We start from the raw sequence: 14,727 nt of genomic DNA on the forward strand, positions 1-14,727 counted from the left end.
TGGGGCTCTACTGAGGTTATATTTTGGGGATACTGATATTGTTTGGAATTGTGTCGAGTTGTTTGCCTTTTACAATGATTGAAAGGAAGAGTTGGACAAAAAAAAAAAGCATCTGAGATGGGCAAAGTCTGTCAACAATTTGCTGTTCATATGGTCAGTACTCACTTATGCTGAAAGCTTGTGATTGGGTTGAAACATGTTGATAATAATGACTGAAGCAGACCATTATCAGCGCCGTCTTCCTTTTGTAAATATTGTAATTTTTGATATCCCTTCTCTAGTCAACATGCTAACACGGCACCTCATTTGGTTTCAAGGATGAGGGTGTTTGAGTTTTTTTTTTTTTTTTTTTGGTTCACTTCTACATTTTTATATTTTGTTTTTTGTGTATATTTATTAGATTGTTTTTTGCTTGTAATAGAGCTATTGCAATAAAAAAAAGTGCCAAGGTATCTCTGACTGAGTCATGTGCTTGTGATTTATCATGTCTAGTATGATGCAACATTGCTGTGGACATGTTAAGACCCCAGTTTCCCACTTATCCTGTACCCTAGTTGATAACTGCTGACCTCTACTGGCCAAAAAGAGAATATTTCAAAGGTAAACAACAATTATCCATACATTCCATGTCTCCAAAGACCATGTCCCTAAAATGAGGGGGAAATTAAGCCTTAAATATTTATGGGTCAATGATGTGACGGGTCATTTTTTTCCCCCCCAAAGGCCTTAATAATAATAAAAACAAAGATATGACATCCAAAGTATGTAAGGTTGTACAACTAGATCTCTTTTATTGAATCCAAAAGGTTTTAATTATATTTTGCTACATATAAAGGTATTTTTAAAGATTTTGAAGTGTCAAAAGGTCATTCGGTTTAACCGTCCAAAGGCCAATACAGCCATTTCATTTGTGATTAAAATATCTTAAAATGTAATAAATGTATATATTTTTTATTCTGGCATGATTTTATAACATCATATATCAACATAGTGCAAAATGGTATTAAAATTATGTGTAGAAGTCGTTGCTTTGTTATGAGAAAGAATGTCAGGAAAAATTAATTTCATTGATGTCATTCGGAGTAACCAATATAAAGGGACCATTTTGGATCAAGTCATGCGGTCAATATCATGTGACAGGTTCTGACATCATTCAGACACCTGCAAAGGACCACATGATCATGAAGCAAAGTAACTAACTCTTTTAACTATTTGAAAAATCACTTGCTCCTATGCATGTCCCAAAACATCAGGTCATTCGGTACAACCACTATAAAACATGGGAAATGTTATAATATTTTAAAAACTTGTACTAAACATAAAAGGTTTGATTGTCCTTTTGTTAGCTAGTTAGCTATCAGCCTGTTAGCATTGTTTGAAAATATCGTCATTCGGTATAACCAAAAGTGTCATTCGGTAAAACCGAAATTTTGGTTAAAACGAATGACTTTTTTGGTGACAAATTTTGTCCATCTTGTAAAAAAATGACAAAAGTAGTGTTAATTTATTATAAAAACTACATAATCTCACTTAATAAAACTTCAAAATTAATTATATCTCCATTATGTTTTGTTTTTTTACACTTTTAAAAACCTTATTTGTCAATGAACCATATATAATCCATTAAATCAAGTTACATTGCCAAAACTACAATAAAAAAAACTAAAAGATATACAAAGTTACACAAACATTAAAAGTTTGGGGTCTGTAAGATTTATTAAAAAGTTTTTTAAAGTCTCTACTGCTTACTAAAGCTGATCAAAAACAGTAAAATCAGTAATATTGTGAAATATTATTATAACTTAAAATAACTCCTTTCTGTTTGAATATATATTAAAATGAAATTTATTCCTGTGATCAAAGCTAAATTTTCAGCATCATTCGTATTCAGTGTCACATGATCCTTCAGAAATCATTCTGATATGCTGCTCAAGAAACATTTCTGATTATTAATGTTGAAAACAGTTGCATGCTTGATAAAAAAGAAAATAAAAAAGAAGTACTGACCCCAAACTTTGGAACGGTAGTGTGTGTGTATATATGTATATATATATATATATATATATATATATATATATATATATTAGTAATTTAGGGCAATACATTCTTTCTTTAAAGAAGTTACATATTAATATTACATCAGTAATATAATTTATACATCAACCATTGAAGAGTCCTGTTCAGATTTGTCATCCATTACAAACATACAAAGACATGAAAGTGACAATAAATAATAGAACTTGTAATTATTACGTAGTTTATTTCATCTAAAAAAGTGATAGGACCAATCCAAAACACGATAACATATTTAAATATTTTCATTTGAAGCCATATTTACAGATGTGCAGGGGTGGGTAAAATAACCCATTAATAAGGAAAGGAAACATCACCTTTACCAGTCAGAAACATAAATATGTCAAAAAGAGAGGCACTTTTTTTAACCAGTAAGGTTTGTTTTTGTTTCTTGATTAACACTGAATAAAAGACGCCTGCATATCATCCATCTCCTGCAGTCAGGAGGTAGAGTGTGTTGAGGTTGTAAAGATATCATCCTCATAAAAGCCTTCACCACTCCATCATACAGTACGAGAAAGTTCATGCAACTTGACAAGTTCTCTGTTTGTTTCCATAGTTAAAAACACAAGCCTCTGAGTGAGGCGAAACGTCACACAAAGTTGCTACGGGATCCTTGGCTTGTTTTTTTTTTTTCTCCTGTTAACCACAGCACGAGCTCATGTTTGATGCTGTGTTTTTTTGCGTATGGTAAGCGTGTGCTTGGTGTTGATCTGAGGCACTTGTGCAGCGTGGAGCAGAGGAAGGCTACAGACACCCCATCACACGTTTAGGATCTCAAACTCCTCTTCCGACTCAAAAAGCTTGTCTGGGGACTCGATGAACTCTGGAAGAAACGCACAGAGGGCAGGAATGACGTTTAGGTTATGAAACACTAATTCACTTTACCACAGTTATCTGGCATGTCTGAAGTTCTTGCAAAATATCTACTAACTAACATCCTGTTTACATCTTGTATTAAGATGCTTTTTGGTCAATCACAAATGGACGAGGGAGACACATTCCTGTTTACACCTGGTGTTTTAATCCGTCTCTTTTGTCCACTTTCAACCACTGATTTCTTCGAGGGGAGGGTCTATGGGTGGGTAAATGAATGGGGTTTTTCAGATCCTTCGATCTAATGGATGAAATAAGCTCTCACGCAATTTACATATGAACAGATCCGGAGATGATGGAAAACATACGGAGAGCATCAGCTTTCGTTTCTACTCTGATAGCTGAAAGACCGGCCAGGCGCTTCGAGTGTGTGTTAGACATCAGGAATGGTGAGAGAACATTGTGCTTGGTACATTTTTCATCTTCAAACCAAACTTGGGTCTTCAGCCGACAAAGTTTAAATCCCGTATGGCAGTCTCTTGTGGCTGTTTGAACACATTTGACCACATGAGCGTGTACACTATGAAAGCAATCCGGTCTAATGCGTTTTCGACTACCTCTGGAAGTGGTTGAAAGTGGACAAGCTCAAAACATTTTAGACCCCATTTACACCTGTATTTAGTGTCGTCCACTTGTGATCTGATCAACCAAAACGTATCTTAAAGGGTTAGTTCACCCAAAAATGAAAATTCTGTCATCATTTACTCATCCTCATGTCCTTCCAAACCCGTAAGACTTTCGTTCATCTTCGGAACACAAATGAAGATCTTTTTGATTAAATCTGAGAGCTTTCTGTCCCTCCATTGACAGCTACGCAACTGACACTTTGACGCTTCAAAAAGTTCATGAAGAGATTGTAAAACTAATCCATATGAATTGAGCGGTTAAGTCAACATTTTCTGAAGAGACTCGATCACTTTATATGATGAACAGATTTAAATTAGGCTTTTATTCACATATAAACATTGATCAGCAAACATAAACTGCAGCTCAACCAAACCTGCTTATCGCACGAGAACAAACCTCTTGCTGAAGCTCAAACGTGCTGCGTAACACGAGAATGAACCTCATTGGTTCTTGCTGAAGGTCAAACGTGCTGCGGAACACAAGAATGAACCTCATTGGTCCTCGCACGTCAAGCAAACATGCTGATGTGTGCGCTGATGAATGTTCATATGTGAATAAAAGCCTAAATTAAATCTGTTCATCATATAAAGCGATCGTGTCTCTTCAGAAAATGTTCAATTCATATGGATTAGTTTTACGATCTCTTTATGAATTTTTTGAAGTGTCAAAGTGTCAGTTGCGTATCTGTCAATGGAGGGACAGAAAGCTCTCAGATTTTATCAAAAATATCTTAATTTGTGTTCTGAAGATGAATGAAGGACTTACGGGTGTGGAACGACACGAGGGTGAGTAATTAATGACAGAATTTTCATTTTTGGGTGAACTAACCCTTTAATACCAGGTGTAAACAGGGCCTAAGTGCTAATTTATCGAGGTGAGGATCAGACACATTACCTGCTCCTGTGGTCTGCACCTCTGGTTTCGTGGGGGGAACAAACGGAGGCCAATGAGAGGGATGTTTCTCTACCAGCTCGAACATACGCAAGTTTCTTTTTTTGAGGAGCTCCTTAAAATCAGAGAGAAATAATGAGAGCAAGTTAAAACTATAAACCAAGCAAGCTGGTAGAGCCTGACGTGAAGCAGACGTGACAGTCTTACCTGCTGAACCAGATCGCACCAGCTGTCAAAGTCCTCCTCGCTCTTGCAGAAAAAACCCTAGGGACAAACATTCACGTTTACTGGCCAATGAAACGAAAGCCTACACACACTCAACCATCTGTAACTGAAAACGCTTGGCTCATTCTCTCATTTATTCGTTTGGAAGTGAAATGGTTTCAGCAAATGAACAAATGCCTTTATGAGAAGAAAAAACAGAAAGTTGAGCTTTGTTCATTATCATGCTTGACAACTTGTATTTTCAATGGATGACCATTATTATTTCTTGAGAGTGATAACAGGAAATAAGGGGGGGGACAAGATAAGGAAATGGCACATGCTGAATTCAAACTTGACAGATGGGAGTTTTTTAATGTGCTAAGAAGGTTTCACAGGCTCTTTATGTTTTCACACATAAGCACGGACAGGTGTTTGATTAAAGCAATATGTAATGAACTACAGTTCTGACAACTGTATACACTTTTATTTTGGGGTGTTTTCAAGTAAATTACAATTAACATTATGTAAAACATCAGAGAATAATATGAACTATTTCTCTGCCAGCATTTTTTTTAAAAGTTGCCAGCCACCGCCAGCATTTTTGATAATTTTCACAAAAATATAATTCCCCCCCCAGAGTATTTTGTTGTATGAATATGTGAACATTCAATATATCAAAAGAAGGAACAGAGCCTCTGCTTTTAAACAAAATAACCTGTTTCATTCTAGCTTCATGCATTCTTTCCTATAAACACCTGAATACGTTTTTTTTTTTCCCCAAAGACTACAACTTGCTGCATAAGCAATGCTTTTATCAATTGTATCTGCTCCTTTTTTGCCTGTTTTGATCCGGAGATTATGTACTCTTTCAGAAGATGTGTCATAGCATCCTCTACCGTCTAACAGTGAAAACACGGAAAGCCGGAAAATTCCATCAATGGCGGGGAAAGAGTTAATAATAACATTACATAACTTTGCAATATTTCTATCAAACATTAATATTCTGATTCTTTTTTTGCTTCATGTAACTTCATTTTTTTTGTTCCCTTGATGGAATTGATAAGAATCAGAATCGATAAGCAGAATTAGAATTGCTATAATTCAAACTATATCCAACCCTGGCCTTGGTGAACATAAGAGACGTCTTTCAAAAACATTAAAAAATCTTCATAATTCCAAACCTTGTGTGGGGAGAAATGTTAAAGGATTAGTTCACTTCAGAATTAAAATTTCCTGATAATTTACTCACCCTCATGTCATCCAAGATGTTCATGTCTTTCTTTCTTCAGTCGAAAAGAAATTAAGGTTTTTAAGGAAAACATTCCAGGATTTTTCTCCATATAGTGGACTTCACTGGGGTTCAACTGGTTGAAGGTCCAAATGTCAGTTTCAGTGCAGCTTCAAAGAGCTCTACATGATCCCAGACAAGGAATAAGGGTCTTATCTAGAGAAACCATTGGTCATTTTCTAAAAAAAATTAACCACAAATGCTCGTCTTGCTCTGCTCTGAGATGCTCCACGCATGACGTAATCACGTTGGAAAGGTCACGCGTGACGTAGGCAGAAGTACCGATCCAGTGTTTACAAAGTGAACGTGCAAAAACTAAATCAAATGCCCTTTACAAAAAAAAGGTAAAACGACGATGTTGGCGATTTTGAAGTCGGAGAATAAAATGAGAAGTTTTTCGACCTGCCGCGGTACTTCCGCCTACGTCACGCATGACCTTTCCAACATGATTACGTAATGCGTGGCGCATCGCAGAGCAGTGCAAGACGAGCATTTGCGGTTAAAAAGTATATCATATTTTTTTTTTTTTTTTTTTTAAATGACAATCGTTTCTCTAGATAAGACTCTTATTCCTCGTCTGGGATCGTGTAGAGCTCTTTGAAGCTGCACTGAAACTGACATTTGGACCTTCAACCCGTTGAACCCCAGTGAAGTCCACTATATGGAGAAAAATCCTGGAATGTTTTCCTCAAAAACCTTCATTTCTTTTCAACTGAAGAAAGAAACACATGAACATCTTGGATGACATGGGGGTGAGTAAATTATCAGGAAATTTTAATTCTGAAGTCAACTAGTCCTTTGAAAGAGAATATAAAATATATGCTGAAGGGAAGCACAGGATGACATTCCCATGGTTTGAGCTCTCACCAGTGCAACAGAAGGGTCCAGGCTGGTGATTTTCATGCGGTGAGGGGTCCTCTGACAGTGATAGCTCTGATCGTCCACAGCACTGCCTGATTCAGTGTCCACGGCCTGCTGTGTAGTGTGAGGGTCCAGATAGATCAACTCGTCATCTGAAGAAGCAAAATCGATAATGTCTCAATGACACATTTCAAGGACAAAGCATCACTTGTTTGATTAATTTTCATACGAATCATTGGGGAGAAGAGAAGATCCAGAAATGATGAGTGTATCATTTTATTACTCAAAACTCAATTTGAGCGCATTGAGATTGAGAAAACTCACCAATATATCCAATAAAATAATAGGCCAGGTTGGGCTTTCCTCCCAAAACACCACATGACTGAGGCATCTTGAAACACTCCTAGTGAAAGAAGATATGAAACATGTGCATGTGATACATGAAGGACCACAGAGATTATGCCACAGACTCTAGGGCTGAACATCAGAGAAGTGTCATACTTTGAAGGCCTGAATGTAGACGGGGTTGATGCTGTTAATGCCCATTCGGAGAGGAATGACCAGCAGCAAGGGCCTCCAGTCCAGGGATTGTGACTGAAGGTGAAGCGCCCTTTCCTGAGCCTCTGAACAGCTCTGGCCGGACACGGACACCTCTCCCCGGACACAGGGACCAGCCCTGGGCTTGCTTTCCCGGCCTGGCTGCTGACACTGTTTCTCTGGTCCAGAGGAAGGAGGTGAGGATGTCAAGAAGGGTGGAAGAGAGAAATAAGAAGAGTCAAGGTTGATTATTTGTCAGCCTTTCTAATGAAGTCAGGCCAGAGGAGAACTGCCTCTATTTCTGTCACCTGATGAAGTCTGGGCTCCTTGCCACTAGCTATGTTTCCATCCAAACTTATGCGCAAAATTGAAATATCGGATAAAACATTTGCAGATAAAGCACTGTTTCCATCCCATGTGTTCAAGAGAACAAAACCGTCATTTCCTGGGAAATTGCCGCAAAATATCTGCAATAAGAATGGAAGTTGCTACAACCAATGAAGCTTTCGGATGCTGGTGTTTGTGAACGCAATCATGTGAGATGCTTCTGGGTGAGAATTTGACCAAATCATTCAAATGACAGACTTTGGAGTTTCAGAATGACCAAACAAACATTTGAGATGCTGTGATGCGATTGGTCCGCTGGTTAGTCCAGTTATCCAATCACATCCTCTGCTGATTCAAAGTTATGTGAGTTTTTTGTTGCACAATGATGGATTTATTCGGTAAATGTGTTTCAATTGTAGTTAATGCACATGTCTTCTTATTTTTGTACAATATCCCAAAATTCATATAAAAAAAGGTAGATGGAAACAGCTAGTAACTGTGCAAAAATGCAATGGAAGCTGTTTTTCGGTTTAAGGTATTTGCCCCTATTTGGGTGTGAGCAAAAACATGCCGTTTTTGTGTGTGTCCCTTTAAATGCAAATGAGCTGCAGCTCCCGGCCCCCTTTCCAGAAGAGGGCAGAGCTTTAACAGCTTGTGCTTCAGTTGCTCAACAACAACAAAGCTGGAGAATCTCACGCAGCCAAAATGAGGATTGTCAGTAACAGTGTTCAGCCTTACATTGTTCAAACCGGAGTCGACACTGATGGAGAGACTCAGGAAGAAGTTACAACTTGTAGAATGAAACTGGACGTTTCTGAATGGTTAGTGGATAAATATATGTAGTTACTGTGGAGTCATCGACTAGCATGTGCCGTCATGTTAATCTTTTGTGCAAAACCCATATAGACGCCCACTATACATAGCGTACCTGTTTGCCAAACGTTTATGATTGCTATCAAATGCTGTGAATGGTCTAATATTTTTATTAAAATATCGCTCGGACAGAAACGGTCCTTTTTTAGCAATTGAGCTAGCCAGGGTCAACTTGCAGGCTATCTAAGCTAACGAGACTCTAAATAGTGTTGTGTGCTCGTCTGTGCAGCCAACGACAGAGCAGTTAGCATGCTTTGCTCGAACTTTTGCCATAGCATTAGAACTGGTACACAGTTTTTTTTGCGAAAACAAAATAGCGGCGCTGTGGGTGGAAACGTGCAGATTTAGGGGTGGCAATATTATAATAAGATCCTCTTCTTATGTCACAAATGGAGCGAAATCTGAGCGGCTCATTTTTTCACATGCTTGCAGAGAATGGCTTACTAAAACAAAGTTACCAGGTTCTCTTTTTCACGTTTTCTGGGTTGGTAGATGCACCGGGGACCTGATTATAGCACTTAAACACGGGAAAAGTCAGATTTTCATGATATGTCCCCTTTAAAGATGGCACAGTATGGTTGGACAGAAGACTGGATTCTAAACAACAAATAAATGCCACAATTATCAAGACCTCAAAGCAGATTTGAGGGTGAAACACCTCATACATGTCCGCTCCCAAGTATAAGGGGCTTTCCTTGCCATTAATGCTTGGATAACTCACCTACGTCTCCTTTGATTAAAAATAATGGTTAGTGCAGTGGCTGCGATATACTTAAACCTACTAACATCCGTCGCCATGATTTTTAGAATGACTTAACCCGAGAGGAAAAAATTACGTTTTAGTCGCATAACATCAGTAAATGGAAACGCTGTCATTTCCCAATAGTTAGAAAATATCGCAATTTTGCGCAAATCTGTAATGGAAACCTGGCTAGTGTCTGTCGCCTATGGCTTGCTTAGTCCGAGTTTAAAAGATTAATATTCAGTGTTATTATCAATTTTACTGCACTTACACTATCTGATGAGAACAAAACTTGAAGTGAATTCAGCTAAAAACAACACTACTGTCTTCTATAAAGCTGCTTTACAATGGAAATTCAAATCGTTTTGCAACACACTGTTATTTTGCTGCTTTAAAACAATCTGTATTGTATAAAACACTAAATGTGACTTTACATGAATCTAATCAGAAAAAGACACTTACTGATGTCTTCAATAACAACCGTGTTGTCCATTGACACATACACAGCCAAAGTATTCCAGTCATCAAACAGGGCAAGTTTCCTGCAAGCAAACAGATATTGGACATTAGTTCACCAAATTTTGCATTTAAACTACAAGACTTGATTTTAAATGGTGCTTTCCGGGCTTGACCACCCCTGGTGACTACATGCTTTCATTTTCGGGAATAAAGCTTTGTGGCAAATTCTTCAAAACATCGACTTTTGTGCACCACAGAAGAAAGAAAGTCGTACCAGTATGGAACGACATGAGGGTGAGTGAATGATGACAGAATATCTTGTGGTTCTCAAAGTGTGGAGGGTATAGAGGTATTGAAGGGGTTGGTTCTCAAATCTCCTACACATTCATGTTGAACAAATATTAACTGAGTGCAGTTTCCTCTCCTCCGCCACCTTCTCCATATACGGTGTCAAGCACACGCACGGCTTTTATACGAACAATCAGACGTTCTTGTGTGCATGCACACAAAGCTCTCGATCGTCTTCAGAACAACTTAAATAAAGTGCACAAATCATATAGACTAGTTTTATGGTGCTTAATGGAGCTTGACAGTTATTATAATCATCATCCTCTCAAAAAATAAAGCTAAGAGATTTTTTAAAGGGAATCTATTATGCCCTTTTTCAAAAACTTGATGTTTTTGGGCTCTATTAGAACAAGTTTTCATGCTTAAAGGGTTAGTTCATTAATTACTCACCCTCATGCCGTTCCACACCCGTAAGATCTTCGGAACGCAAATTAAGATATTTTTGTTGAAATCCGATGGCTCAGTGAGGCCTACATAGCCAGCAATGACATTTCCTCTCTCAAGATCCATTAATGTACTAAAAACATATTTAAATCAGTTCATGTGAGTACAGTGGTTCAATATTAATATTATAAAGCGACGAGAATATTTTTGGTGCGCCAAAAAAACAAAATAACGACTTATTTAGTGATGGCCGATTTCAAAAACTGCTTCATGAAGCTTCGGAGCGTTATGAATCAGCGTGCCGAATCATGATTCGGATCGCGTGTCAAACCGCCAAACTGCTGAAATCACGTGACTTTGGCGCTCCGAACCGCTGATTCGACACACTGATTCATAACGCTCCGAAGCTTCATGAAGCAGTGTTTTGAAATCGGCCATCATTATATAAGTTGTTATTTTGGGGTTTTTTGGCGCACCAAAAATATTTTCGTCACTTTATAATATTAATATTCAACCACTGTACTCACATGAACTGATTTAAATATGTTTTTAGTATATTAATGGATCTTGAGAGAGGAAATGTCATTGCTGGCCTCACTGAGCCATCGGATTTCAACAAAAATATCTTAATTTGTGTTCCGAAGATTAATGAAGGTCTTACGGGTGTGAAACGGCATGAGGGTGAGTAATAAATGACATTATTTTCATTTTTGGGTGAACTAACCCTTTAAATATTCAAAAACATATTATTTTCCTCATATTCTCCATTGTTGCATATTCTCTTCCCAGTCTGTCAGTAACGCTCTGTTTAGTTCCTGTCTCTATGAAGCCCCTCCTTCTGAAAAGCACAATGTGCTCTGATTGGTCGGCTGGACAAGTGCGTTTTAATTGGTCAAGAGCTTCAGAAATGTCCTGCCCCTTACCATAAAAGCAAAATATATAGAGAATAACTCCCTTTGGAGTGACTTTTTTATGCTCAAACAGCAACATTACACACTAAAGAAAGCGTAATAGGTCCTTTTTAATACAGGCCATTGGATTTGGGAGGGTTGAATGTGTAAAACCACTGCTTTAAAACAAGGACAAATGACAACAACAACAACAAAATTACATGTACATATACTTTGTATTTACAACAAAATATTATTTTAAAGATATCAATCTTTGGCAAAGAAAATGTCACTTGCTTGAGTACTTGCGCCACTGTGTTCGGTCCATACCATTCTCCAACAGACTTGCCCTCTCCAACGCCCATCTGAGCTACACAGGACACACAATACACCGACATCAGTACCACTGCGGTGTATAGTACTCACATCACACATAGAGAGCTTCAGATACACAATACAAAGATGTGCACTTGCTCTTAACTAATGGTTTTAAACTAAACGCGCAAAGGACATTGAGACGGTCTTGAATGACAGTATTCTCTGCTGCCAGATGGGCTGTTGTTTGAGTTTCCCAGCCAAAGGCAGCTGCACCGTTACACACACACACACACACACACACATTATATGCCTCACCCATCTGATGGATGGAGTAGCAGCTATCTTTCTTGTCTAGAAAGCAGCTCAAGATACGATGGTACTCTTTGGGCTGATGTTTCTCTGGATCCCACCTCCAATCTAGAACACACAGTGAAGTAGGGCACTTGAACAGAGCAGCCGTTAACCCGTTTCCAGCACCTACACAAACCTGGGAGACATTTTCTTACCTCGGCCGAGGTGCCTGCAGACCAAAGCCTGTGCAAGGATCATCTGTCCACAGCGGAGCATGCAGCCCCAGCCCGCATCTGATGAAGGCCCTGTTCCTCCTGCAGATCACACACAAACAAGGGCCATTGGACACACTTCTCTGCACACTAACACACTGATCATCCTCTAATCGGTCCTGGTTTGGGTTGAGTTAGACTAGTTTCCTGGCCACTTACCTATGGGAGAAAACTTTTTCCTATATGTGAACCACAATCGCGATCGCACATCTGAGAGCAGCTCTGATTTCTCTGGAAGAGATAAAATGAACAAACTGAATATTAGTTTAGGCTAAAGGGGAAGTCTATTTTGAGCACAGATTTTTTGAGCACAGTCTTTGTTATACATTTAGTCGTTGACTGATATATGATATACGGCTGATATTCGGCAGTTTTTAATAATTAGTTCGTTTTTCTGTTTGCCTGATAAGTGTTGTGAACGGGACTTTTATTTTGGCACTGCTGAGAATCCAGCGCTTTATTTTATTTGAGAATATATATTTTTTCCAGTGCACACAGACTTGCCAGATTAACGATTTCACTGTTGTTTACAGTATTTACTTCCCTTTATTCTGATGTATTAAAATAATTTTATCTGTTAAAACTCATCTTTGATCACCAAAATGACATATTCTGTGAAAAAAAAATATTCACACCTTAAAATTGAATGTAACTCTACACCCTTGCTTCATTTATTATATGCGAAGCTATGAATATGCAAATTAGCCCCGCCTCCACTCAATCACACCAGCTCAGAATACCTGATCCACTCGCTCAACTTTACTACAGTAAACGCTGCACAATGGCAAGTGGAAATACTGGTTTAATTCAGCCATAAATGTTTGAACTAGAAACTGATTCGAAAGAAGAAGAGAAAGAGTGAATTATACAGGCTCGTCTACAAGTCAATGTATCAGAATGGTAATGCGTTTTATGTATCGCTCTCACAATACGGAAATTAATATGATTAGCCTTTTGCTTGACTATGTTATCAAACAGCTAATAATGTGTTAATGTTACACAAACCATGTTCCTGTTCACCATCTCAGTCTACCTTCTAAAAATCATCCTTTGCTTTGGAAAGTCAGAACGTCAGTGGAGAAAGGCATATAGTTCATCATAACATAGTAATATACATCATATACATAATTTTTATAATTTGTTTATTTTACAGATTTTCTGCATCAAGTTCAAATAACTTATTTCCAATTATATCAGTAAATATGTAAAAACAAATAAGGTAAATTTTATGCTTGTGTTATTTACTATCGTTAAATATCATATATATATATATATATATATATATATGCTTTAGATCAGCCATCCTGCTCAGATAGGGTACCAGCACAAGCCATCAATAATAATCTGTTGATCACTATACATGTTACAAGTATTTACTATAGTAATAACACTAAATGATGCATAATTACAAGCAACTAACTAACCCTAAATCAAACCTTATAGTAACATGTTGTTAATTAATATTACACAGTACTTGATTGTGTAATTACATTGTAACAGGGACACCTTAACATAAAGTGTAAACAAAATGTAATATATTAGTTAGTGGTCAACTAATATGGCTTTTGAGGCTGATTCTTCTGATACAAACATCTAGAGAGCAGGGTAGCTGATATAATGCAAATCACAATTCAATAATAGCAAATGTGTTGAAAATGGTTAACTCATTGTGCATTATAACTTTATTTGTGGCATGTCTTACTTGTTTTAACGTTGTAACATTCTCCCAAGATCCACACTGGCTCGTCTGCATCCGGCAGGTCTTCTAGGAGCTCGGAAAACTGATTCTCATACTTGGCTAGAACTGGAATAATTGGTGACACGTTAGAGTTACGACACACTGTAAACATGCATTGCTTGCACTTTTTACCACCCTGAAATCCTGGAGAAGCAACAGCACAGTTAGGAAAGTTGGCGGTGATGGTAATACCATAAAAATGACTTGTTCATATATTTTGTATTTACTGGGTACTACTTGAATACCATGGTACATATCTAGAAAACATGGTAAATGTCCACAAACATGGTATTACCATGATAATATGTTAATGCCAACGTACAGAATATAACTGTGGTCATCTGAACAACAACTACAAGGACTCGTGGAATATACAAACTCTATTTGTCTGATTTTGTAAGTGATAGATGTACAGGCCACTGAAGAACAATGAGAAAACTTGAAACTCAGTTACGAAATTTCCTCGGGAAGAATCCCGAGCAGATCTTACTAGACTTTTGTCGAGCTTTTCTAACGTAAGATGTCACCTGAACGTTGTCAACGAAATAAAACGATAAATTGCAAACCAATTTCGTATTTTTAACCATAAATACCCTACCTGCCTCCATCCTCGGCCGTCATCGGATACAAATACATCGCGGTGCACTGTGGGTAACGCTGTCCAAGTCTGAGTCATTCCATTAGTCGACGGCGACATAAAAACTACAATGACCAGATTTTGAGGCTTA

At 37.8% G+C, this 14,727-nt stretch overlaps 1 protein-coding gene across 2 annotated transcripts; it reads right to left on the reverse strand.

Annotated features, from left to right (window-relative positions):
* Nucleotides 1-2,240: 2,240 nt before the first annotated feature.
* Nucleotides 2,241-14,706, reverse strand: atg4a (autophagy related 4A, cysteine peptidase). 2 transcript variants are annotated; one of them, XM_051876765.1, is made up of 13 exons: nucleotides 14,598-14,706; nucleotides 13,964-14,065; nucleotides 12,421-12,492; nucleotides 12,205-12,303; nucleotides 12,014-12,115; nucleotides 11,678-11,750; nucleotides 9,762-9,841; nucleotides 7,322-7,536; nucleotides 7,145-7,223; nucleotides 6,827-6,972; nucleotides 4,675-4,731; nucleotides 4,471-4,582; nucleotides 2,241-2,899 (listed from the first exon to the last, which is right to left on the reverse strand). In XM_051876765.1, the coding sequence occupies exons 1-13, from the start codon at nucleotides 14,605-14,607 to the stop codon at nucleotides 2,835-2,837; spliced, it is 1,212 nt and encodes a 403-aa protein (XP_051732725.1). In that variant the 5' UTR covers nucleotides 14,608-14,706; the 3' UTR covers nucleotides 2,241-2,834. The 2 variants fall into 2 exon arrangements, with proteins under 2 accessions (XP_051732725.1, XP_051732724.1); XM_051876764.1 differs by lacking the exon at nucleotides 14,598-14,706 and adding an exon at nucleotides 14,490-14,516.
* Between the last annotated feature and the right edge of the window lie 21 nt (nucleotides 14,707-14,727).

This window comes from Ctenopharyngodon idella, chromosome 21 (assembly GCF_019924925.1).
Source record: "Ctenopharyngodon idella isolate HZGC_01 chromosome 21, HZGC01, whole genome shotgun sequence".
NCBI lineage: Eukaryota > Metazoa > Chordata > Actinopteri > Cypriniformes > Xenocyprididae > Ctenopharyngodon > Ctenopharyngodon idella.

Bases quoted from the DNA above. Each gene is read 5' to 3' on its own strand.
- atg4a (XM_051876765.1), bottom strand. The intron at 9,842-11,677 runs GCAAGTGACATT...GTTTGCTTGCAG, and splicing joins ACAGTGGCGCAAGTACTCAA to GAAACTTGCCCTGTTTGATG. The intron at 7,537-9,761 runs GTAAGTGTCTTT...CCTCTGGACCAG, and splicing joins GGTTGTTATTGAAGACATCA to AGAAACAGTGTCAGCAGCCA.